The sequence below is a fragment of the Aotus nancymaae genome, unplaced genomic scaffold (assembly GCF_030222135.1).
Source record: "Aotus nancymaae isolate 86718 unplaced genomic scaffold, 86718_ANA_hifiasm-v0.15.2.pri h1tg000010l, whole genome shotgun sequence".
In the NCBI taxonomy this organism is placed as follows: Eukaryota; Metazoa; Chordata; class Mammalia; order Primates; family Aotidae; genus Aotus; species Aotus nancymaae.
In genome coordinates this window covers 20259785-20286346 of record NW_026988421.1, presented here as the reverse complement: position 1 = coordinate 20286346, position 26562 = coordinate 20259785, and the positions used below count along the sequence as shown (strand labels likewise).

Sequence of the window (26562 nt, the reverse complement as noted above, 5' to 3'; positions counted from 1 at the left end):
ATGGAATCTGTCAAATGGAGTCAGCATAACACTCCCGGGTTTCCAACCCAATGCAAAATAAGTGCCCTTGCTCCTCACAGCATCAGTGAGAAAAATCTAAGACAGACTACACACGTGACAGCATCTTGAAGCTGGTAAAGAGCTACACAAATATAGGGGATTACGATTGTTGTGTGTCTGTGCTTTGAGCATTAAAGAGACTCCATTCTTAAAGAGACTTATGATTAACACCTCTTTTTTCCCTCTCCCACTCCAGTGTGTCTAAGTGATCATGCTGAATCAGTCTGAGGTGGGATTGGGAAAAAGAAATAAAAACACAGATGAGGTGATGCCATGCGTTATTAATGGGATGTTTAGATGTAAAATGATGTTACCAAGCAAAAGAGGCTTGCTGCTTGATGTGCTAGAAGTCAATACTATGATACTGGGTTTTTGAGAAAAGAAAAGCTTTTTATTGCAAGTTGACTAAAAAGACAGGAATCCAGCTCAAATCTGTCTCTCTGTGCTAAGTTTAAGGTAGTAATTTTATTAGAAAAAATTAGAGGGTGGATTCTGGGATTAGTAGGTGATTGGCAGAAGGAAAGGAGAGGTCTAGAAAGTGCTCAGGCATGCAGTTACCTCTTCATGTCACCACATGGATCATATGTCAAATTATGGGGAGTTTGTATGAACCATGCACTAGAAACTCAGGCTGTAGCGTCAGCAAATTGTTCTGCACAAACTCCAGTTGGTTATATTGGTTCCAACCAATTTCAGCCAGTTTTTTAATATCACAAGTGAAGGGAGTTTCAGCAAGTTGTTTCTTCTTGGCCGGGCACGGTGGCTCACGCCTGTAATCCCAGCACTTTAGGAGGCCAAGGCGGGTGGATTCCTTGAGGTCAGGAGTTCGAGACCAGCCTGGTCAACATGGTGAAACTCCGTCTTTATTAAAAAAAAAAAAAATTAAATTAAAAAAAATAAAAAGTTGTTTCTTCTCTCATCTGCTATCCTTGCAAACTCAATAATTTGTTAGTCATAGGCTTCTTTAACTCTTGGGGGCACTGTTTCAAAGGCTGCAGTTCTCCGTTGTTTAGCTATGAGCCAGTAAGCACTGTGCGGCTGGCGTTTTGCTTTATGGTGGCAATTTCTTTCGGGAATGTCCCTTTGCTTCCAAATAGTTCATAGGTTTGAAGAACTATTCATCCCAGCCAAAGGAGATCAGTATGTTCTACTCCTAAGAAAAGAATGATGCTCCTAAGAGGGATGGGAGGTGAGTGGAATGAGGACACAGGGAGCTTTTAAACATCAATGGCTGGCATATGTGAGCCCTGCACAGTGCTAAGTACTTTGCTTCTGTGCATTTTTCATTCCTAAGTCTTTACAGTGCTTTCTGTGAATTAGTTACTAAGTAACAGCAGGAACAAAATGAAGTCCCTTCTCTCTTGAATTTATATTCTTGTAAAAACAGACAATAAATACAAAAATATAAATAAAATAAAAGCATTACCTCAAAATCACATTTTGATATTTTAGGTTTTTTGCTATCTTTTTTCTGCCTATATAAATTATGTAAGCTAATTGTATAAGATTCATTTAATATGGAAAAGCATAAGTAAGAAATTTTAAAAACCCCATTACTGTGAAAGCTATTGAAATGTTTTAGTCGCCATCTTTTAATATTTTACTTACATATGTATACAGAATTTCAGGTAAATAGGAATATCTTATACCTCCTGTTTGTAATTCTAAATATGATGGAGTTTTATCATCTTCATTTTATAGAGTGGGAATTGGAGAACTTAAAAGTTTTTTTTTTTTCTGAGACAGAGTCTCGCTCCATCACCCAGGCTGGAGTGCAGTGTCGAAATCTCGGCTCACTGCAATCTCCGCCTCCGGGGTTCAAGTGAATCTCCTGCCTCAGCTTCCTGAGCTGGGATTACAGGCGCCCCCACCACGCCCAGCTAATTTCTGTATTTTTAGTAGAGACAGGGGTTTGCCGTATTAGCCAGACTGTTTTCAAACCCCCGACCTCCAGTGATCCACCCGCCTCGGCCTCCCAAAGTGCTGGGATTACAAGGCTTGAGCCACCGCGCCCGGCCTAAACTTTAAATAATAATACAACTAAAATCTAAAAATAAAATGTTTAGATTGGGTGCAGTGGCTCACGCCTGTAATCCCAGCATTTAGGGAGGCGGAGGTGGGAGGATAGCTTGAGGCCAGAAGTTAGAGACCAGCCTGGGCAACATAAGGAGACCGGTCTTTATTTTTAAAAAAAAAAAAAAAAAAAAAAAGTTAGCTGGGCTTCGTGCCCACAGCCTTAGGCTGAGGCAGGAGGATGGCTACTCTACTGCAGCCTGAGGCAGGAGGATGGCTTGAACCCAGTAGTTCAAGGCTGCAGTGAACATGACTGAGCCACTGCGCTCCACCTGGGTGACAAATCGAGATCCAGTCAAGAAAGAAAGAAAAGAAAAGAAAGAAAGAAAAATGCTTAAATATTTATGTATTTATTTATTTTGAGACAGTTTTGCTCTGTTGTCCAGGGTGGAGTGCGGTGGCATGATCTCGGCTCACTGCAACCTCTACCTCCCGGATTCAAGCAATTCTCTTGCCTCAACCTCTTAAATAACTGGGGTTACAGGTGCCCACCATGATGCCCCGCTAATTTTTGTATATTTAGTAGAGACGGGTTTTCACCATGTTGGCCAGGCTGGTCTTGAACTCCTGACCTCAGGTGATCCTCCCTTCGTCGGCCTTCCAAAGTGCTGGGATTATACACGAGAGCCACTCTACCCGGCTTATTTATTTTTTCAAACCAAGGGCTGGATAGGATTTGATTCGGGCTCCAGATAAAGGACTCCTAGGGAGATACCCTGGTTAACAGAGGCAGTTAGAAGGGTATTAAAAATAGTTCAATCTTGCTTATACCCATTACTGGAGATAGGAAGAAAAAAAAAGAAAATAGTTCAATCTAGAAATAATTAAGGCCAGAAATGCTTCCAGCAGCGGGATTGGGGGTGGGGCTGGGGCTGGGGCTGATTTGGGTAGTTATTTTCTTCTCTTCCCAGCAAGTAATTTCAGAGCGGCCCAGAGATACATTTTCTAAACAAATGTTTTTCTCCCAGGACTGTTAGGGATCAGAAAGACCTAGGGTTGCCACTAGCACCTATTATCTTTCAGGCTTTTTTTTTGTTTTGAAAGTGGATTAAAAGCTTTCAGCCTTACCTAAATCTCTTTGTTGCAATTGTACAGATCTGCCTAGATTTATAGCAGATGGCAGAACAGAAACAGCTCCGGGGGGTATTAATTATCACATTACTAAAACAAATGTTTGAGCATTGATAAGTCCCTTCGGGGCTGTCCTCAGAGTGGGCAGTCCGTCGGAACCAGTTTGGGGCGTGCTAAGACTATAAACGTTCCTAGGAAGAGCGATAACAAAGGGGCAGCAGGGGGGGTCCACATGTAAAATTCCAGCCGTCACTAGCATTCCATGAGTGCCAGGACTGGCACAGTCCGCGCGGGGTCCGCTTTTTTAAACAGCGCGGAATCACGTGGCTGCCGGCCCACGGCACTACGGGTCCTCAGAATCTTCCACTCAGCTTTGGCGCGGAACCTTTTCCCCCCTTGTGGACGCGACCATTGGCCCCGTGCTCGGAGGTGGTAAGGGCCAACCTTATAGTCATGGCTTCTCCGAGTAGAGCTTTTGACTATGTCTCAGAAAAGCGTTAGCTACAGAATTCTAGACTGAAATGAAATCCACCAAACAACGCTGTGGAAGACCCGTTTTGCCTAAAAGAAAGAGCAGATCTGAACTTGACTCCCCCTACGCCCTGTGAGTGCTGCAAGGTGGTTCCGTCCGAGGCGCGGACTCCTCCTCCACGAGCACCGCCATTTTGTTTGGCTTGAGGGGAGCGAGCGGCGCTTTGTGGGAGGGGTCGCGTAGGCACCTCACCAGACTCTGCCGCCGCGCAGTTGCTGCTCCCGGGCGGGTTTCCTTCTCGGCGAGGGGCGCGGAATCATGTACATAAAGCAGGTAAGGCCTTTGCGTCCCTCCACCCCGTCCTGGGCCAGTGAGGACCGCTCCTTGAGGCAGGAGTCTTGTGGTGCCTCTTCTCTCTCGCCACGGGCTGGACCGGGTCTGGGCAGGGACTGTGTGGGGGAGGAGAGGGACCCCGGCCTCGCGAGTGCGCGGGCTGCGGGGTCGCGGAGAATTGGGGCGCTCCTCTGCAGCTCTGGCCTCCGCGCTGGGGCTCGTCTGGGGGAGTCAGGATCTCCGAGAGGTGTGGACGGGGCCGGCGGGTGGGGGCACCGCGCCGGGGCGGCCGCGGGCGGGAAGAGCTGCTTGGTTCTGCAGAGGTGGCCTCGCACGGGCCTTGTGCGTGGGATGTGTGGAAAGGCGACCGCGCCTGTGGGGGCACAGACTGGGGTGTCACTGTCACCGCGGGGGGCCGTTCCTCTGCCCGATTAACCCTCGAAGTGAGCGGGACCCTCTGGCTTGCGGGATGCGGGCGCCGCCTCCCTCGGTTGTTTACTTGTGTCAAGATGGTCTTCCCGCGCGGGCGTCCACCACAAAGACGAGCCCAGGCACACAGCCTTGGAAACGGTTTTCTATTGGGTCTGTCGGGCTCTGAGCACTCCTTCTTTGGAACATGGGCGCTTTCTGGCTGGCGTGTAAGTGACTGAAAGCTGCCCTCGCTGGTCTTGAAGTCGGGGAGCTGAGACCGGGCGGCCTGCTGAATAGACTTTTGCTATTTTGCATTGCAGTGTTTAGTGTTCCGGTTAAGCTCACGCAGTATTCTTGATTTTGAAAGGTCCTTAACAGGTTAATAACTATAACTCCAAAAAAAAAAAAAAAAAGCGAAATCCAGTAGCGTTGCATTGACAAAGGTTACCGATAAAAGGACTTTTTGAAAGCAGATTTTTAATCACCGCTTTCCAAAGTGAATTTTTCTTATATGAAATTGCAAGTTTTCTATATTGCGTTAAATGAGAAACAAGAAAGGAAAGAAATGCAAGAGAAAAATGTTAATGTATATGTTATTTCTTTTTTGGGTGCCTTCTCAAAAATGTCTTTTATTTATTAGGTGATTATCCAGGGTTTTCGAAGTTACAGAGATCAAACAATTGTAGATCCCTTCAGTTCAAAACATAATGTGATTGGTAAGTGTTCTTGGTTTACTGGATCAGATTTATAGACTTTACAGGTAACGTAAAGTCTGTCCATTTGTATATTGGCTTAAGGAGACAGGAGTTGTCTTTGAATATTAAGTAAAGTTAAATAGATTTTTCTGCGTGAAATAACTTTTATTGCACTGATGAATGCTTATTTTTATAAACTTAAAATGTTTGGATAAGACACTCATAAGTTACACATTTTTATCTGGGTAGCCTTGTATGTATGTGTAAGAGTGTTTTAAAGCATTTGAGCGCTTCTGTTCATGTTATATATCCTAGTTAAAATGCTCACTGTTACCTTATTTCAGAGACAGTTTTTATTCACAAAGCAGATCCCAGGGTTCACTGCCCATCAGTGTCTAAGTACAGACCAGGTAGCTAGGTTGGAAGAGCGTAATCTTTGGAGCATAGCAGAATGGGGTTCAAATCCCAGTTGTGGCATACATTCTTTTTCAGACTTTCTGAGAAGCTTCAGTTTTTTCATTTGTAAAGTGGAGATGATACCTGTCTCATAGGGCTGTTGGGAAGGTTAAATGAGAAACCTTATGTAAGTGTGACGATAAAGGGTTAATGGTGATTGCCTTTAACAATATTTTGTCATTTTAGGCTGTTTAGATTGTAGTGTGCATTTTGTTGATACAGCTAACAAAATGTTTTCTGACATTCTGCTGAGTTTTTTAAAAGGTAGATGAAAGGAGTGGTTCTAGACACCAGAAAAACAGACTACTAATGACACAGTTTTGCTATACAGAGTCCATGCTAAGAGATATATTAGTTTGCTTAGGCAGCCATAACAAAATACCCTAGATTGGTGGCTTAAACAAGAGATTTTTTTTTTTTTTTTTCGCAGTCCTGGAGGTCAGACATCCATGACCAGGATACCTGCATGGTTAGGTTCTGGTGAGGCTCTCTTCCTGGCTTACAGACAGTTGCTCCCTTGCTGTGTGCTCACATGGCCCCATCGTCATGTCCTTATTTAACCATAATCATCTCCCAAGGGCCCCCATCTCCAAATACTGTCATATTTGGGTTTAAGGTGTCAATTGTTTTGGGGGACACAGTTCCGTCTTGGCGTGAGTGAGATTTATATTACAGTGTTTCCAGAAGACCCATAGAGAATCATACTTTATTTTGTATAAAATGATAAAATTGAAGGCAGGTTTTTTTTTTTTTCCTTCAGTATATCAATAGCAGCCTTGTAGTTGGGAATAAAGAAGACATACCTTTTTTTTCCCTCTTGTGCTCTATCTGCTGAAGTCAGCTAATTGAATTGATATGCCATAGGGTAGCATAAATGTACTGGGGTTTTGCTTAGATACAGGTACTTATTTTTTCATCTATCAAAAAATCTTTAGAAATGTAGAAAAATAACAATTACGAGTTTTCTCTTATTTAACATGCACATTAAAATGGGTAAGTCTCTTAATATTTGTGTGATTTTATAAATGATCTAAAAATAACTTACTAGCTAGAATGATTACATTTTGTCTATAAAATCCATCAAATATCATTGTTTTAGCTGTTATCAGGTAGCTGTTTTACTGCTGTGATTGCAGCATTAGATAACAGTTACTTACTAAGGAAAATTGTTTAACTAAAACAAATGAACCCAAGATGACAGTACTGATTAAACATATTTTGAAACCAGGTATGTTAATAATGTAAGAAAGACCAAAAGTAGTATGTATTGAGATTTGCCTTAAAAATATCTGGTGAGGCCGGGCGCGGTGGCTCAAGCCTGTAATCCCAGCACTTTGGGAGGCCGAGGCGGGTGGATCACGAGGTCAAGAGATCGAGACCATCCTGGTCAACATGGTGAAACCCCGTCTCTACTAATACAAAAAATTAGCTGGGCACGGTGGCGCGTGTCTGTAATCCCAGCTACTCAGGAGGCTGAGGCAGGAGAATTGCCTGAACCCAGGAGGCGGAGATTGCGGTGAGCCGAGATCGCGCCATTGCACTCCAGCCTGGGTATCAAGAGCGAAACTCCGTCTCAAAAAAAAAATATCTGGTGAAAGCATACCACTTTGATTGTTGAATGATTTTGACTATTAAAAATTTCTCTTGTGCTGATGTTGGTTATAGGCATCAAACATCCCTTTTTTTTTTTTTTTTTTTGAGACCGAGTTTTGCTCTTATTACCCTCAGGTTGGAGTGCAATGGCGCAGTCTCGGCTCACCACAACCTCCGCCTCCTGGGTTCAGGCAATTCTCCTACCTCAGCCTCCCAAGTAGCTGGGACTACAGGCTGTGCCACCATGCTCAGCTAATTTTTGTATTTTTAGTAGAGATGAGGTTTCACCATGTTGACCAGGATGGTCTCGATCTCTTGACCTAGTGATCTACCCGCCTTGGCCTCCCAAAGTGCTGGGATAATAGGCGTGAGCCACTGCGCCCGGCCCAAACATACCGTTTTAAGGTTTTTTTTCCCCTAACCTTTTAACAAAAGAAATACATGTTAATTATAGAACATTATGGAAAAGCTAAAAGGAAGAAAATTAAGATAAGCTATAATCCTTTTTCCCAGAGATAACCATTCTTTGTTTTTTACTGCACACTGTGATTCTTCAGAGATAACCATTCTTAATAATAAGTCTACATTTGTGGTTGTCCTGGTTTCCTAGAAGACAGCACAGATAGGCTTAGCTGCTAAGACTTGAGTGGGAGGTGCAGTTTGATGGCAAGAATGAAGGGAAAAGCTGGTCACAGATTCTCTAAAGAAGACACAGCTGGTTTGCAGTCATGTTGAATAACTTGTGGACTCACCATGCCTTAGAAAGGTCAGGTGGGGCTGGTCCGAGTGCAGTAGTGTTTACAGCTAATTGATCACAACCAGTTACAGATTTCTTTGTTCCTTCTCCACTCCCACTGCTTCACTTGACTAGCCTTTAAAAAAAAAAAAAAAGGCCGGGCGCGGTGGCTCAAGCCTGTAATCCCAGCACTTTGGGAGGCCGAGGCGGGTGGATCACGAGGTCACGAGATCAAGACCATCCTGGTCAACAAGGTGAAACCCCGTCTCTACTAATACAAAAAAAAAAAAAAAAATAGCTGGGCATGGTGGCACGTGCCTGTAATCCCAGCTACTCAGGAGGCTGAGGCAGGAGAATTGCCTGAACCCAGGAGGCGGAGGTTGCGGTGAGCCGAGATCGCGCCATTGCACTCCAGCCTGGGTAACGAGCGACACTCCGTCTCAAAAAAAAAAAAAAAAAAAAAAAAAAAAGTCAGGTGGTAGAGGAATGGATTTAGATTTGGAGAAGGGTTTGTCTCCTGGCACCTGTCTTTTTTATTGGTCAAAGTTTTCTATATCCGGCATTAATGCTTTCAAGCTTTTGGACTGTGGTGCTCTGGGAACTCACACCTGGAAGTAGTCAGGGAGTTAGAGCCTCCTTTGGGTCTTCACTATTCAGGAGGACCTGAATATACTCCTAAGGTAGCTTGAAACTACTGGAGGTATTAGGAGACTGAGCCTCTCCATTGATTGACATCCAAGGCCTGGGTTGAGAAAGGTGAATTTGGAGCCACATATAAGCTGTGTTTACCTGAGTCCCTTTTTAGTCTTTGTATACATCTAAAAGTAAGCCTTTTTTTAAAAAAATGAGCTTATCCTATAACTTGTTGGTAATCTGTTACTGTCCTTCTGGATAAATCTTGAATATCTTTCCTTATTAATTATTCAGCATCCTTTAAAATTGCTATGTAGTGTTCCACTCTGTAGGTAGGAGTAATTCACAAGGAAATCCTTAAAATTTCAGTTATTTATTTATGGATGGATTATGGTTTAAAATATTCATTTAACGACAAATTGTCATCTTAAACGTTTATTTAGAAATAGTTTCAAATTTACAGAAAAATTGCCCCAATAAGAGCTGTACAGAGAATACCCATAAACCCTCTACCTAGATTCACCTATTGTTAACATTTTCCCCACTTGCTTTGTGATTTCTACTTTATGGACAGTTTTTTCCTTAAGATAAGTTACGTACACCATGGTCCTTTATCTCTGACTTTAATGTGTACTTTGTAAGGGGAGGGATAATCTCTTTCATAATCACAGTACAATTTACAAGTTATGTAAATTTAATGCATAATAATTATGTTCTTCATAGCATTTTTCCCCCTCCAGTACAGGATCTAATTTAGGATCAGGTATTGCATAGTTGTCATGCTTCTTTAGTCTCCTTTAATCTGGATCATTTCCGAGGCCTGCCTTTGTCTTTTATAACATTGTTATTTTTGAGAATTAAGACATAAGTGATGTGTCCTGCTCAGGCTATCATATCTGAAGGCACGTGAGGTCTGTCTACCTCTTATTGATAATATTACTTTTGATCACCCAGTCCAGGTCTGATGTTTCCATTGTGTAGGTATTTTTTCCCTTGCAACTAATAGGTAATATAGACAGATGCTTTTGGACTGTGAATCTTGTGCTTCTTATCGAACTTTCTGCCCGGATTTAGCATCTGTTGATGACCCTTGCCTTTATTCTGACGATCACAAAATGATGATTTTTCATTTCCAGCACTACTTTCACTTTTACCACTTGGCATTTGGTAATTCTCCTCCTTCCTTACCTACTTATTTATCTTTTTATTATTGGTATGAATGCATGGATTATTCCCCCACCAATAATGTATAATTTATTTAGTTACATTGGTGCTCAGATTACCCCTAGATTTAGCTACTGAAAGCCCCCCTTCAAGCCGGCTCCTGTGTCTGTCATATGCCTTTTTTTAAAAAGTACTTCCTTTCTGGCATGACATGAATGATCTTTTTGGGATTTACTTTCCATTAAAGGTGATAACTTTGAGGTTGATTTGCTCAGGATATTTCTGGTTCAAGATTGAGAAGAGTGACATATTTATGAGTTTTAACACTGAAAATTTCACTAAACAAATACACTTATTTAAAATCAAAAGGATTTGATATACTTTTATGTGTAGAATTGCTTATATTTGAATTTTATTAGTCAAAAAGTGCCTTAAAATTGTCTATAGTTTTGTGGTTCTGTGAGACTACACATGATAATACTGGGTTGATTGTAAACATGAGAACTCTTTAAGGATTTAAAATAATTATTTTAGAATGTTCGCAATATATGAATCTTTAAATTGTTAAACATATTGTATAGTTAAAATAGAATTATAAATCCTTTGTAATATGATAACTTATAAGAATCAGGTAGTATATTTAGTTATTCCTATTCATTTTAAACTGTTGGGTAAGAGCAAAAGGATTAACAGTGAAATATCCTTAAAGAAAAAACTATTCAGTCTGTATAAAAATTGCATTCATTTGGTGATTATAGTTGTTTTATTGGTTTCTTTTGTTCGCTGTTGTGTTTAATTTCAGCTGTTAAGATGTATTTTACAATCGGATTTTTAAAATTTTAGGGTTTTTTTTTGTTGTTGTTTTTTAGTCTCCATTTACAGGAAGATAAAATTTTGAGTATTTTTTTAAAAGATAAACAGTTTTGCCGGGCGCAGTGGCTCACGCCTGTAATCCCAACACTTTGGGAGGCCGAAGCTGGTGGATCACGAGGTCAAGAGATCAAGACCATCCTGGTCAACATGGTGAAACCCCATCTCTACTAAAAATACAAAAAATTAGCTGGACGTGGTGGTACGTGCCTGTAATCCCAGCTACTCAGGAGGCTGAGGCAGGAGAATTGCCTGAACCCAGGAGGCGGAGGTTGCAGTGAGCCGAGATCGCGCCACTGTACTCCAGCCTGGGTAACAAGAGTGAAACTCCAGCTCAAAAAAAAAGGGGAAACAGTTTTAATTTTATTGGTTTTTATGTAAAATAACTTGTCCTTTTTGAAATTTTACAGTGGGAAGAAATGGATCTGGGAAAAGTAACTTTTTTTATGGTAGGTATTGTTTTTTGAATTGTAAATATATTAAGACCTGGGTATCTTAAGGTAGTGTATTAAAATCATTGATTTTCTGAGGTTATGTCTGCATGAAACCCAAGAAATACTTTATGTGGGATTGCAGTTTAGTGTAGAGGGTTTAGAGTGTACAGATCTGAATTCTACTCTGTACCCAGTGGCTAATTAGCTATGTGAGACTACATGTAGCCTCTCTAATTGTTCTTTTCACTTTAAAAATGGAGATGTTGGATGTTTGCCCTGTCTACCTTAGATGGTTTATGAGAATGGAATGCAATAGTATGTATGAAAATGCTTTTTAAACTTGAATGTGATACATAAATATTATAAATGCATATACTAAAATGTATGTAAATGCAGTAGAATAGTTGATAGTAGTGTTTTGGAAAAGGGTTGATCTTATTTCACCTTTTAAAAAATGTTTTCTAAACCAATCATCTGTTAACAAATCCTTTGAGGAGAAAAACATTTTAACAAAATTAGGCTGTTAAGGAGTAGGTTGAAAAATTTGAACTTTTTAGTTGGGTAATGCTTGATGGAAAGGGGCATTTAGTGGACTGACTTAATAAGAGCAAAGGTTCTATCCCTTCTGTGCACACAAATCTGAAAGGCACTCTGTAGCCTGTATGTCCTGTAATTTGGCAATGATGAGAGAGTGGACTGAAGTGGAAGTATTTCAGAATCTCCAGGGGGTGAGGGCAGTGTGAAGTCTCCCCACCCCACTCATGTCCACAACACACACATTAATGCTTGCTTATGCATGTGCTTGCTGATGTGGGCACATGCCCTTTCCCCCTTTCCCCTACGCAGTGTTAGAGGTTTCTTGGGTGGACTGGGACCAGAACAGCTGAGTAAAGAGTTCCACTTCCTAGGCAGAGTGGTCCAATTAAGTACTCTATATGGAAGTAGGAATGGCCCCTTCTTAAAGAAGCTAAATATAGTATAAGAAATACAGTAGAAGTTGGGCATCTCTAATATTTCCCTGTATTTCCTTAGTTTTATTTCTTTTGGTAAAGTATCCACTTAAGCATATTCTCAAAATGCATCCTATTTTATTAAAAAGGATTTTAACTCATACCATTTATGTCTAGTGGGGAAAAAAGCAAATACCATGTTAACCTAATCAGTGTACACTTTGAGCCAGGGGTGTACCTTAGTTTTGCTTGTCTGTTTTCATGTATCATAGTGTTTTCTTTTGATTCTCTTACTTTAAATGTTTGAATGAAAACTTACCAATATTTTTCTTATATAATTTCCTACCTGATTAGTCTGATGTGCAGGCACATTTTCTGCATTTCCTTTTGTCCATATGGAAGAGATAATTTATTTGCATTGTCTATTACCTGACACACAATGTTCTATTGAGGTATGGGAAGTTATACATAAGTCATAAACCCTTTTTTTTTAGGGTATATTAATAGTTGTTTTTGTATTTCCAGCAATTCAGTTTGTTCTCAGTGATGAGTTTAGTCATCTTCGTCCAGAACAGCGGTTGGCTTTATTGCATGTGAGTGAGACTGCTTTAAGACGTTAATATTATATATATTTTTAAAATAAATTTTCCATGCTAGTTAAAAAAACATTTGTTCAGGTTTCAGATTTTTTGTGAACAAGACACAATCTATCTCATAAGTTTATTACTCTGCTGTGAAGTTTAGCCTAACATGTTAATGTCAAATAAAAGCTCAATTTTTATAGTCGTTAGGAGAAAATTACAGGATTTGCCTATAGATGGATATGTCCTCCATCTAAATTTCTTTAAGGATGTAATCTGCAAAGGCTTAAGCAGGTTTGCTGAGGGGAAAGAAGAGTTTGAGATTGGGGATTAGGAACTTTAAGATGCAGGACCAAAAGTTAATTGGGAGCATAGAGAAACAACCATTGCAAACTAAACAATATACAAGTTGTTGTTTTAGCCATATTTGTAAACATCATTTTCCAGTATGAAAAACAGTAGAGATGTTCTGTACCTTACAGTGGGGTTATGTCCTGATAAACCCATCATAAACTGAAAATACCATAAGTCAAAAATGCACATTAGCCTACAGTTGAGAGTCAAGCAAAATGATCTAACACAAAGTCTGTTTTATAATGAAGTGTTGAATCGCTCATATAATTTATTTTTATTTATTTATTTTTGAGATGGAGTCTTGCTCTGTCGCCAGGCTGGAGTGCAGTGGTGCAATCTCAGCTCACTACAACCTCCGCCTCTTGGGTTCAAGCAATTCTTTCACCTCAGCCTCCAGAGTAGCTGGGAACACAGGCGCGTGCCACCACACCCGGCTAATTTTTGTATTTTTAGTGGAGACAGGGTTTCACCATGTTGGCCAGGATGGTCTCAATCTCTTGACCTCGTGATCCGCTTTCCTTGGATTCCCAAAGTACTGGGATTACGGGTGTGAGCCACCGCACCCGGCTCTCATATAATTTATTAAATCCTGTGCTGAAAGTAAAAAAACAGTGATTTTGTGGGTACTCGATTTATAGTTTCTAATGACTAGATTGCTTTCCTACCGTTGTTAAGTTGAACCATTGTAAGTCAGGGACCACCTGTATATTTACAGTAATGTGAGTTGTTAGATTATTATATTAAATGGTTCCTTTCGTAGTTCATAAGCATGATGATTGGGTTTTCATGTTCATGTTAGTCATGCCTCCCTGAAACCTTGTTAGGACACCAGCATATTACCAGTGTGATGTGGAAAATAATAATATGAGTAATGGACTAAAGTAATTTTAGGATAGAAAATCATAAAAGACTACAATAAAATGATATAATTAATCATCCTTCTGGTTTGAATATTGCTTATTAAAGACTAGAAATTTCTCAATATATCTTAACAATGTTTCTCACACATAGGATATTATTTTGTTTAGCTGTTGTTCCCCCCCACCTACCTTGTTTAGTTTGAATTTGTAGCCCCGTAATCAGAATTGATTTCCTGTAGAAAAATTCTTTTTAGGTTTTTCAGATTGGCATTAAAATAATAACCTCTTTGGTATAGTTCTTCATTGTATTTAGCTACTACATAGTAATGGTTTCTAGAATCTGGAAGGTATCTGTACTTGATACCATAGTTTTTGTGTCATAGATTGGTTTAAATGTGACACATGTTAAATGTGTATATTTCTATAATAGGTTTAAAACTGTAGAATGTCTCAAATATTTTTTAAAAACCAGCTTTTGATAATTATCCCATGATTTATTAGGGTTTCTTTCCAGCATTAAGATGAGTCTGTAAGAGAAGAGCCTCATGGTGTATTAGCAAATAGGTAGAATTAAATGGTCCCAGTCTTGCAGTCTTATAAAGTGGTCTGTAGAATCAAATTTAAGGATATCTAACTTTGACATGTCTTGCATAGTTCTTATTTTTTGTTCAGAATCAGAAGCTTGGTTGAGTTTTGTTATCCTAATCTAATGTCTCTGCTGTTTTGGCAAGAGGGATATATACTATCCCTCTGGAGATACCTCCAAAGTATGTATCCCTCTTGCCAAAGCAGCAGAGATGTTAGATTAGTGTGTATGTGTGTGTGTATATATATATGAATCTAGTAGAAATTTTTCTCAATTGAATCAGACTTGTTATCATGCCCTAGACTTTAAGAAGTGTTTAAAGAATATGAATATATTAAATGGCAGATTTCTCACTTTTTTCATTTTTAGGAAGGTACTGGTCCTCGTGTTATTTCTGCTTTTGTGGAGATTATTTTTGATAATTCAGACAACCGGTTACCAGTAAGTAACTTGTTTTTTTTTTAAGTAATGTTGAGAATTTAATTGGTGTAGCTAATTTTCTTCATACTTTGAAACTTTTTAAGCTTTTATCATTTATGCTATAGTAATTACACAGTTTACATACTGATTAGATCTGAAAATGACAATGAATACTTTGTTAACAAATGTGAATATACAAGCTATTGTGAGGAGGTGTCTTGGTTAAGAGTATTGAGTATTCGTAGTATTATCTTTAGTGAGGTAACTGAAATTTTAAAATAAGTAATTTTGGTCAGGGACTTTTTAAAATGACTTTATTTAAAAAGTTTTCTTCTTTAGTATTAAATTAACTTAGAGCTTTTACATTTTTTCTTAGATTGATAAAGAGGAAGTTTCACTTCGAAGAGTTATTGGTGCCAAAAAAGATCAGTATTTCTTAGACAAGAAGATGGTCACGTAAGCATTTGTCTTTTCTTTTTTTAAAAAATTGAATATATACTTAAATAGAGATGGGGTGTTTGCTATATTGGCCAGGTAGGTCTTGAACTCCTGGCCTCAAACGATCCACCTCTAGCTTTTAAAGTGCTGGGATTACAGACATGAGCCACCATGCTCAGCTAGTATTTTTCTTTTCCCCAAGATGCAGTCTTGCTTTGTTGCCCAGGCTGGAGTGCAGTGGTGTGATCTTGGCTCACTTCAGCCTCTGCTTCCCAGGTTCAAGCCATTCTCCTTCAGCCTCCCAAGTAGCTGGGATTACAGGCACCCATCACCACACCTGGCTAATTTTTGTGTTCACAGTAGAGATGGGGTTTCTCCATGTAGGCCAGGCTGGTCTTGAACTTTTGACCTCTTGATCCACCTACCTTGGCCTCTCAAAGTGCTGGGATTACAGTCCTGAGCCACTGTGCCTGCCCCGCATTTTTCTTTATTTTATAATTTCCTTACAAACAAGTAAAAGTATTCTTTTACCTGCCTCATATATGAGAAATATTTGCTTCATCTTCAACAAATCAATATATAGTGGATAAACATAAGAATCAGAAAGTTCTGAGAACAATACAGATGGTTTAATTACTGATCTTCACTCCCTAATGCTGCTAACCCAGGGGCTAGTCTACTTATTGCTTAATGGTACTTTAAAATTATTTATCTGAAAGTAATTTCATTGTCAACAGGAAAAATGATGTGATGAACCTTCTTGAAAGTGCTGGTTTTTCCCGAAGCAATCCTTACTATATTGTTAAACAAGGAAAGGTAAAACAATTGTATGTCCTTTTTTAATAGATTTGTTTCTGAGTAATTCTTGAGTGATGAATTTGATTTATTGATTTGAGTGGTTAAGCTGAAGGAAAAATGGCCATATCTTTTACATGGCCATAAAGTACCAAATAGATCCATTGCATGTTGAGATGATATTTCAGCAGATTAGGTGGATCTTGTTTTCCTTGTGACTGGTATTACTGAGGTGAAAGTATGGGAAGACATTATTGGCTTACGAAAGTTGCAATAATTAAGAATATTGTAGAAATTCTATAAAAATCACATTTGAAAAAATTACTTTATAAAATTAGTTTTTTGCATTATTTATTTATTTATCACAGAATTAAAATATTGAAAAACTAACATTACCAGAAATCTGCCATTATGCTACATGTTATTTTCCCTACTAGGGATTATATTTTATACAGTTTTTTTGGCAGCCAGACTACAAACTTTTTTAACTGATTGTTCTCTCTTCTTAAATACTTCCACTTTTTTTTGGACTAGGGAAAATTCTTGAAGAATGTTCACTTATTTTATACTATAGGCTTTTTTTTTCCTAGATATATATAAGAAAGTTAGCATTCAGAAGAAGTGATTAGGAAGAATATGGAGTTTCAGTTTTAGAAAATGTACGAGAAGAACAAGTTGGGTTTTTTTTTTTTTTTCCGATTTTACTATTTCTGAGAGAGATTTTTTAAATGGAGGCTGATTTGAAAGAGTACTTTACTGAGATCTGTGTGCTCTCAGCATAGGCTTTTTTACTTCGTATCAGTTTCTGCCCGTATGCCATCCTTAATTGCCTCATCTAAAAGCATTGCCTTCCCCCCAACCCTATGTGCTTTATTTCCTTAATCTGTTTTATTTTTCCTCATAACACTTAAATTACACTGTTATGATAATGCTTATTTTCTGTCCTTTCCCATAAGAATGTAAGCTCCATGAGGGCAGGAGCTTTTCTGCTTTCTGTTTTCTAGTGCCCAGCAGTGGCACATGTTGTAGCCATTTGATAAATATGTTTTTGCCGGGCGTGGTGATTCACGCCTGTAATCCAAGCACTTTGGAGGCCAAGGCGGGCAAATCACCTGAGGTCGGGAGTTCAAGACCAGCCTGACCAACATGGTGAAAGCCCGTCTTTAAAAAAAAAAAAAAGAAAGAAAAAAAGAAGATAAATATGTTTTTGTTTTTTTGGTTTTTTTTGAGACAGAATCTTGCTCTGTCACCCAGGCTGGAGTGCAGTGGCACAGTCTTGGCTCACTGCAACTCCTGCCTCCAGGGTTCAAGTGATTCTCCTGCCTCAGCCTCCTTAGTAGCTGGGATTACAGGCCTGTGCTACCACGCCCAGCTAATTTTTGTGTTTTTAGTAGAGGCAGGGTTTTACCATGTTTGTCAGGCTGGTCTTGAACTCCTGACCTTGTGATCTGCCCACCTCGGCTTCCCAAAGTGCTGGGATTACAGGCGTGAGCAACCGTGGCTGGCCTGATAAATAATTTTTAAGTGAGTAAATTGCATGAATTGACATATATAATGAAGATCTGAAGGATGATTCTTAGATGTAGATACTTTTGATAGACCATATTAGCTTAGAGTAACTATCATATCAATTTTTTAATGCAGTGATATCATTGTTGACGTTTAGGGATACTTGTTATATATTAAGTTGCATGGCAGTTAAGTTGTTACCATTCTGTCTATGTTTAAAACACACAATTTTGTCATACAGTTAGTCCTCTGTATCTGTGGGTTCCACATCTGCAAATTCAACCAACCATGGATCAAAAATATTTAAAATAAATAAAATTTAAAATAATAGTACAGGCTGGGTGTGGTGGCTCACGCCTGTAATCCAAGCACTTTGGAGGCCAAGGTGGGCGGATCACCTGAGGTCGGGAGTTCAAGACCAGCCTGACCAACATGGTGAAACCCCGTCTTAAAAAAAAAAAAGTACAATAAGAAATACAACTTTAAAAATACAGTATAACTATTTACATAGCATTTCCATTGTATTAAGCATTGTAAGTAGAGATTATGTAAAGTATACGGAAGAATGTGCATAGGTTATGTGCAAATAATATGCCATTTTATATAAGTGACTTGAGCATCCTTGGATTTTGGTATCTGCAGGGGGTCCTAGAACCAATATTCCATGGAAACTGAGGGGGAGTTGTACTTTTAATATATAGCTTTTAAAAAAATGTATAGTCAGTGATGATTTCCCCTTACAAAAATACTTTGTTCTTTGAGAATGGAGCTCATCTTTTATACGTCATCATACTAAGAAAAAGATGATGGTGTGAGATACTCCTTCACTTGTTAGGCCTAATCATAAAGGAGAGTTATGGACATAACAGTTGTATTTGGAGTGTATTTGGTAAATTTAATTAAAGGAGACATAGATAATGTAGGCATATGTACTATACTAATGACATTGGCCAAATCATAACCTTCTTAAAACTTGGCATGTCCCAAATTCAAAAGTCTAAAATACAATGTTCCACAATCTGAAACCTTTTTGAGTATTGACAAGATTCAAAAGAAATGATTGTTGGAGCATTTTGAATTTCAAACTTTTGCATTTGGGTTGCTCAACTGGTAAGTATAAATGCAAATATTCTAAAACCTGAAAAAATCTAAAATCTGTAACACTTCTGGTTTCCAACCATTTTGTATAAGGGATACCCAACCCGCATGTATGTTAAAAACTTTTCAATGTGGAGTTCTTGTTCTTAAATAGACGCTACAGCTGTAAAATGATAATTTTTCTGAAATTTTTAGATCAACCAGATGGCGACAGCACCAGATTCTCAGAGATTAAAGCTATTAAGAGAAGTAGCTGGTACTAGAGTATATGATGAACGAAAGGAAGAAAGCATCTCTTTAATGAAAGAAACAGGTAAAATAAATGTGATTCTGCCTTATTTTTGTTGTTGTTGCAAATTACTATTATTTTAACAGAGTAGCTCCATGATAGGAACATGGTAGATATTCAGTATACAGCAGCAATAGATAATAGTGTTATTAATAAAAATTGAGAATCCATAACACCAGTGATGTTAGCAGCTTTTTTTTTTTTTTAAATGGAGTCAGGCTGTAGTGCAATTGCATGCTCTTGGCTCACCACAACCTCCACCTCCTGGGTTCAAGCAGTTCTCCTGCCTCAGCTTCCCAAGTATCTGGGATTACAGGTGCGCACCACCACACCTGGCTAATTTTTGTGTTTTTTAAGTAGAGACTGGGTTTCACCATGTTGGTCAGGCTGTTCTCGAACCCCTGACCTCGTGATCCACCCGCCTCAGCCTCCCAAAGTGCTACAGGTGTGAGCCACCGCGCCTGGCTGGCAGCTTTTAAAAATACTGTGGAAGGGCACACTGACTTCTTTTTGGTTTTTGAGATGGAGTCTTGCTCTGTCACCTAGGCTGGAATTCAATGGCATGATGTCCACTTACTGCAACCTCTGCCTCCTGGGCTCAAGCGATTCTCCTGCCTCAGCCTCCCAGAGTAGTTGGGATTACAGGTGCCCGCCACCATGCCCAGCTAATTTTTGCATTTTTAGTAGAGACAGGGTTTCACCATGTTGTCCAGACTGGTCTTGAAATCCTGACCTCAGGTAATCCACCTGCCTTGACTTCCTAAAGTTCTGGGATTACAGGCATGAGCCACCGTGCCTGGCCAGCACACTGACTTTTTAAAAGGAAGTTTAAATTGAGGCCCTTACTACATGTTATAAAAGAACCAGTGTCACCACGAGTAAATTTGTTCTCTGATGCTTTCCATGGTAAAGCATCTTAATTCATTTATGCTTAGTGTTCCTTATTGGAATGCTAAGTTTGTGGGAGTTACTTGTATCTTACCTGCTCAAGGTCATCACCAAGGTCTGATTTTTCACACAAAAAATTTGCAGCCTCTGCATAAATGGGTTAATTGCTATTTTAGTATTTTAATTTTGGTTACCACATAACGTTAAAGAAATTATGCTACAGTTCTTAAGAATTCTTGAATTCAAGGTATATTTAAGAAATGATACTACATAAAAATTTTATTCAACTCCTCTCCCCATTTCTTTTAAGAGGGCAAACGGGAAAAAATCAATGAGTTGTTAAAATACATTGAAGAGAGATTGCATACTTTAGAGGAAGAAAAGGAAGAACTAGCTCAGTATCAGAAGTGGGATAAAATGAGACGAGCCCTGGAATATACCATTTACAATCAGGAACTTAACGAGACTCGTGCCAAACTTGATGAGGTAAAATATTTACCTTTGACACTTAAAATCAGATTAATTTTGTTTTTATGAATATGTTACACTCATGCCATAATTACACTTTTCAGTGAATTTTAAATAGAAATTTTAAAAAGCCTCTCAATTTATTAGCAAGTTTTTTCTTTCTGTTTGAGGAAGATACCCGTGTGGTCTTTGCTGTATAGTTTTATCTGAAATATAATCAGATGGTGGTATTAGGCAGACAAGAAGAGAGGAAAGTCATTTTGAAGGCTTCTTGTAGTTTTAGAATATATTTTGTAATTAGTATTGTTGACATTTTGTACAAAAATTTAGGTAGTGCTTCAGTTTTCTAGTTAAAACGATTTTTAAACTTCTTGTAAAGTTTTTGAGTTTTTACTTTTGGTTTATTTTAATAGATTAAATTTTTATTAGATGTTATGAAACATTTAGCAAATACAAAATGAGTTAGATAAAACTTGTTTTTTTTTCCTTAGCTTTCTGCTAAACGAGAGACTAGTGGAGAAAAATCCAGACAATTAAGAGATGCTCAACAGGATGCAAGAGATAAAATGGAGGTAAGATTATAAGCAAGGTTCCTGTTAACTTACTTTTTTCTTTTGAGACAGGGTCTCTCTCTGTCATCTAGGCTGGAGTGCAGTGGTGCCGTCATGGCTCATTGTAGCCTTGACTTCCCTGGCTCAGGCAGTCTTGTGTGTACCACCACACCTGTCTAATTTTTAAATTTACTGTAGAGACGAAGTCTTGCCATGTTGCCCAGGCTGGTCACAAAGTCCTGGACTCAAGTGGTTCTTCTGCCTCAGCCTTCTGAAGTATTTTGTTGTTGTTGTTTTAAGAGAGGGTCTCACTCCATTGCATAGGGTGGAGTGCAGTGGTGAGATCACAGCTCACTGCAACTTTGATCTTCCAAGCTCAAGTTATCCTCCCAACTCAGTGTCCTAATTTTTTTTATTTTTTGAAGAGATAGAATCTTACTATTGTTGCCCAGGCCCGTCTCGTCCTGGGCTCAAGCCGTCCTCCCACTTGGGCCTCCCAAAGTGCTGAGATTATAGGCTTCAGCAACCATGTCTAGCCATCTTTGTTTTTGACCATAGTAAACCCTTTTGTACCAGAATTATGGAATGATAACCACAAGGGGGATTTAGAGGAACTGAATGTTGAAAAGACAAAGTAGTACTAAAGGTGTAAGTGAAAGAAAAAGGGACAGACTTAATGGTGTCACAATTCTGCTATTGTACTTCTAATTGCCTGACTTATATTCTGTTTAATACTTTTGAATAGGATATTGAACGCCAAGTTAGAGAATTGAAAACAAAAATTTCAGCTATGAAAGAAGAAAAAGAACAGCTTAGTGCTGAAAGACAAGAACAAATTAAGCAGAGGACTAAGTTGGAGCTTAAAGCCAAGGATTTACAAGATGAACTGGCAGGCAATAGTGAACAGAGGGTAAGTTAAAATGCTAAAAATGAAAGACATGAATGTTCAGGTAAGTAGGAACTGCAGAAGACAGCCCTTACTGTGACTGGTATGTGCTGGATTTTTTTTTAAAGCTTTGCTACATTAACATAACTTGTACTCAAGTAATAACAGTACTGTCTTGTTTCTTAAAAAAAAGTTTCATGTTATAGGTGGGTTTTCTCATGAAGTTTTTTTTCATGAGAAAACGTTTTGTGGTAGACTTAAATTTTGCAAAAAAGTTTAAAGCAGTTTGCATTTTTACTTACCTTTATTTACAGAAACGTTTATTAAAAGAGAGGCAGAAGCTGCTTGAAAAAATAGAAGAAAAGCAGAAAGAACTGGCAGAAACAGAACCTAAATTCAACAGTGTAAAAGAGAAAGAAGAACGAGGAATTGCTAGGTCTGAGAATTTTCACCAACACTTTAACTTTCTACGTCATATTATGTAAAACTAGGTAGTCCAAGGAGCTCATATATAGCTGCTTTTTACACTTAATTCCTTTTTTTTTGGTATCATTTTGAAAAATGGCTTTACGTGTCTGTGTACAGTTGACATTCATGACAGTTAAACTTGGTTATTTCTTATTCTCCTTTTGAACCCATTCTCTTCTATTTTGTGTAGATTGGCTCAAGCTACCCAGGAAAGAACGGATCTTTATGCAAAACAGGGTCGAGGAAGCCAGTTTACATCAAAAGAAGAAAGGGATAAATGGATTAAAAAGGAACTCAAGTCTTTAGATCAGGCTATTAATGACAAGAAAAGACAGATTGCTGCTATACATAAGGATTTGGAAGATACTGAAGCAAATAAAGAGAAGAATCTGGAGCAGTATAATGTAAGAACTTTTATAGTTGCTTTGCAAAAATCTTTCAGAAGAGATAAACGTGTTTAGTTTTATCTACTTCAGGTTTTCTTTTTAAGTAAGTCTACATGTTACTCTTAAAATATAGGACAGATACTTGTTTAGAAAAGGCCAGCACAGTTTAATATACATATAGTAGTTTGCTTTTTTAAAGAATATTCATGTCAGTGAGCCTTTATTTAGATTAAGTATGTTAAAATGTATGTATTTTTAATTTTTTTGAGTTAGGGTCTTATTCTGTCACACAATCTGGAGTGCAGTAGTGCAAACACAGCTCACTGCAGCCTCCACCTAAGGATGGAGTGATCCTTCATCCTTAGACTCCTAAGTAACTGGGACCATAGGCATGTACCACCATGCCCAGCAAAAAAAAATTTTTTTTTTTTTTTTTTTTTTCTTTTTGAGGCAGAGTTGTTCTTCACCCAGGCTGGAGTGTAATGGTGTGATCTTGACTCACTGCAACCTCCACTGCCTGGGCTCAAGCAGTTCTCCTGTCTCGGCCTCCTGAGTAGCTGGGATTATGGGAGCTCGAAACCATGCCTGGCTAATTTTCATATTTTTAGTAGAGACAGCGTTTCACCATGTTGTCCAGGCTGGTCTAGAACACCTTACCTCAGGCTATCTGCCTGCCTCTGCCCAAAGTGCTGGGATTAACAAGTGTGAGCCACCGTGTCCAGCCCAGCCCGAAAAATTTTTATTTATTTATTTTGTAGAGACTGGATCTTACCTTGTGGCCTAGGCTGGTCTCGAAATCTTGGGCTTAAGCAGTCCTCACACCTTGGTTTCTCAAAGTGCTGGGATTACAGGCATGAGCCACTGTGCCCAGCCTATGTTTTTGTGAATTGGTAGTATGTGTGTCTTACATACCTTTAATTTTAATAAGATGTCATATATGTCTAAAACAACTTAATAGTGACATTTTTTTAAACTTTACTTTTTGGTATTCTAGCATTATGTGTTACATTTTGTTGTCATGTTTCTTTTATATGCTTTAATCTGGACCAGTTCTTTAGTTTTTTCCTTGACTTTTGTGATTTAACATTTAAATTATTTGTTATAAAGTACATATATTTATGTACTTATTAATTGTGTATTATATATAATTATTTCTCCCTAATCTCTTATAGGACTTAGGTTTTTGGTGACTTACCTTTGAATGAATCCAAAACCTCAATGAAGTTTTTAGAGAAACAGCTGTTTTCTTTGTATTCATATTCTTAATATTAAATTACATAACCAAAACAAAAACATAGGGAGCAAACACAATAGCCTCTGTAAACATAAACAACTTAACAGGTAGGTAAAATTGCCAGGAGTGTAGCCTGCTGTTTTTGGAAGTCCAGTTGTGCTATGGGCTTTAGTTGTGACACTTTGTGGAGGGAGCGGAAAACCTGGGTTAATCCAGGTAGTCTTTCATATGGTTAGTGTAGTCTGAACTGTGATAGTTACACCTCTTTTCTTCAGATAAGATGAGTTTTCTCTTGAGTTTATGAAACCACCAACCTCAGCAGATGCCCTTTTTGAAGGAGCCTCCAGTGAGAGAATTTATTCATTTTTTTTCATTCTTGAAGTTTATTATTTTCCAATATTCCAGCCACACTTCTCATTATCAAAATTACCACTTCTGAAGATGAAGCTTTGCCATTGGACAGAGATGATTTTAAAGTGCTGATTGCATTATGTAAAATGACCTTTTGCCTCTTGGTATAATCCTAATTTTTCCACTGAATATTTTTAAGGCCTGCAGTATGAAAAATGAAATGTCTTTTTGGTGGTTTTATTATGCTTTATTATGTTTCTTTTATGTGATACATATCCTACATACTTAGCAAACTAAATTTTTAGACTTTTCTAACTGATGTTAGTGGTAACTTGGCCCTAACGACTGCTGTGGCGAAGGGGAAGCTTTTAAATAGTTTCAGTGCAAACTAAATGTTTTTTTTTTTCTTTTCCAGGTTGTAATGCATTATTCAATAAAGTCTACAAAACACTATATTTAGAATTTAACATAGGTAGCTTACTTTATTATTGGTTCTGAGTAGCATCATTGTCTCAGAAAGGGAACCATTAATGTTACACCTGGAAAAAAATGTATGTAGGATTTTAGAAATACTGTAAGCTGTAATGCTAGTTAATAACACAACAATCTTTGTTTAGGACTATAAAAGTTGAAACATTAATTTAGGAAAGCTGACTCTTCGAGGTTTACACTCTTCTTTATACATGTATTCAGATAGCCTGGGGATGAATTAAGTAAGTGCTGCAGAAAAGTTAAATTTTACATACAGAATTTACTCACTCTTTTACGGTTTCAGATACCAGTGAATCTCAAATTCCTCATGTGTAGAATTAAAGGGTTTTATTATCCAAGATGTTAAAAGTGATTCGGATTATCCAAGATTTTATGACTCAGTAGTAACATTGACTTTTTCTCAGTGGAATTAGTAATAACATTGGCTTTTTGTCCATTACAATTTTGGACAAAAAGTTAATATTACTACTGAGGACTAATACTTGTTAGTACTGTGGGAATATTTCTAATTACTTTGATATCTGACAATAATTAGTCATAATACAAACAGATGAATGTAATTCATGAAGCTGTTTGAAGCCCTTCCCCTAAGGGATAATCTTCAGATTTATCTTGCTTGTTTTATTGCTTCCCAAGAAGGCAAGGATTTTTGTTTGCTTTGGTCTTTTTTTTTTTTTTTTTGGGTTTTTTTTTTTTGAGACGGAGTTTCGCTCTTGTTATCCAGGCTGGAGTGCAATGGCGTGATCTCGGCTCACCGCAACCTCTGCCTCCTGGGTTCAGGCAATTCTCCTGCCTCAGCCTCCTGAGTAGCTGGGACTACAGGCACGCACCATCATGCCCAGCTAATTTTTTGTATTTTTAGTAGAGATGGGGTTTCACCATGTTGACCAGGATGGTCTCGATCTCTTGACCTCGTGATCCACCAGCCTCGGCCTCCCAAAGTACTGGGATTATAGGCGTGAGCCACCGCGCCCGGCTTGCTTTGGTCTTTGATTATTCTCCAGTTGTTATGGGAATGCCTGGTACGTACTGGGCTTTAGTAACTTCATTAAGTGGTTAAAGTGTCAGCTTCCTTAAACTCTAGCCAATGAGGATATTGCATTTTTTTCAACTCAGTATAATTTACTAAGTTAATGAATACAGTTCATTAACTATCCTTAAGGAAACAGTACCTAACGTTAGGTTCTTACAGATTACTTACAGGTTCTGCCTTTTAACATTTTTAGCTTATTTTTCTTGAATGTGAAATAGTTGAAAATAGTTTTTGTGTTTTGTTTTGTGTGTGTGTGTGTGTGTGTGTAGAGGGGCAGTATGAAAGTAATGCACTATTAAGAGAACTTATTTTTTTTTTCTAAAATTCTGGAGTGTATATTATAGAAATAGTAAGATTTAGATCACGAATGAACTTTTTTTTTTTTTGAGATGGAGTTTCGCTCTTGTTACCTAGGCTGGAGTGCAATGGCGTGATCTCAGCTCACCGCAGCCTCTGCCTCCTGCGTTCAGGCAATTCTCCTACCTCAGCCTTCTGAGTAGCTGGGATTACAGGCACGCGCCAACATGCCCAGCTAATTTTTTGTATTTTTAGTAGAGACAGGGTTTCACCATGTTGACCAGGATCGTCTCGATCTCTTGACCTCGTGATCCACCCGCCTCGGCCTCCCAAAGTGTTGGGATTACAGGTGTGAGCCACCGCGCCCGGCATGAACAAAACTTTTATTTTAGCAACATGTTTTAGATTATTTAATGGTTTGTGTTTATGCTCTTTTGCCTAAAGACAACTTTTAAAAACTGAAATTGGATTTTTCAGCAGCATCGAGGTATAATTGACATACAGCAATTGTACATATTTAAAGTATATCATTCTTCCTAGACAGGAAAGTGGCAAAAATAAATAAAGTATACAATTTGCTGAGTTTTGACATACATATACATCTGTAAAACCATCACCACAATTAAG

The 26562-nt window shown here is 38.4% G+C and overlaps 1 protein-coding gene and 1 non-coding gene across 2 annotated transcripts in view; both read left to right on the top strand.

Moving 5' to 3' along the window:
- The first annotated feature begins 3875 nt into the window (after window positions 1-3875).
- SMC3 (structural maintenance of chromosomes 3) overlaps window positions 3876-26562 on the top strand; it is a 35859-nt gene continuing 13172 nt past the window's right edge. The window contains exons 1-13 of the mRNA XM_012450195.3: window positions 3876-4009; window positions 5061-5136; window positions 10978-11016; window positions 12477-12544; window positions 14702-14773; window positions 15129-15208; window positions 15928-16006; window positions 18788-18905; window positions 20080-20255; window positions 20729-20809; window positions 21534-21698; window positions 21989-22110; window positions 22333-22546. Coding sequence (XP_012305618.1) covers window positions 3995-4009; window positions 5061-5136; window positions 10978-11016; window positions 12477-12544; window positions 14702-14773; window positions 15129-15208; window positions 15928-16006; window positions 18788-18905; window positions 20080-20255; window positions 20729-20809; window positions 21534-21698; window positions 21989-22110; window positions 22333-22546 — 1305 coding nt within the window. The 5' untranslated portion in view covers window positions 3876-3994. The remainder of the gene's footprint in view (window positions 4010-5060; window positions 5137-10977; window positions 11017-12476; window positions 12545-14701; window positions 14774-15128; window positions 15209-15927; window positions 16007-18787; window positions 18906-20079; window positions 20256-20728; window positions 20810-21533; window positions 21699-21988; window positions 22111-22332; window positions 22547-26562) is intronic.
- LOC135274096 (small nucleolar RNA U13) lies at window positions 13635-13736 on the top strand. The gene has a single exon (XR_010341907.1). It is a non-coding gene; the product is annotated as a small nucleolar RNA U13 (small nucleolar RNA).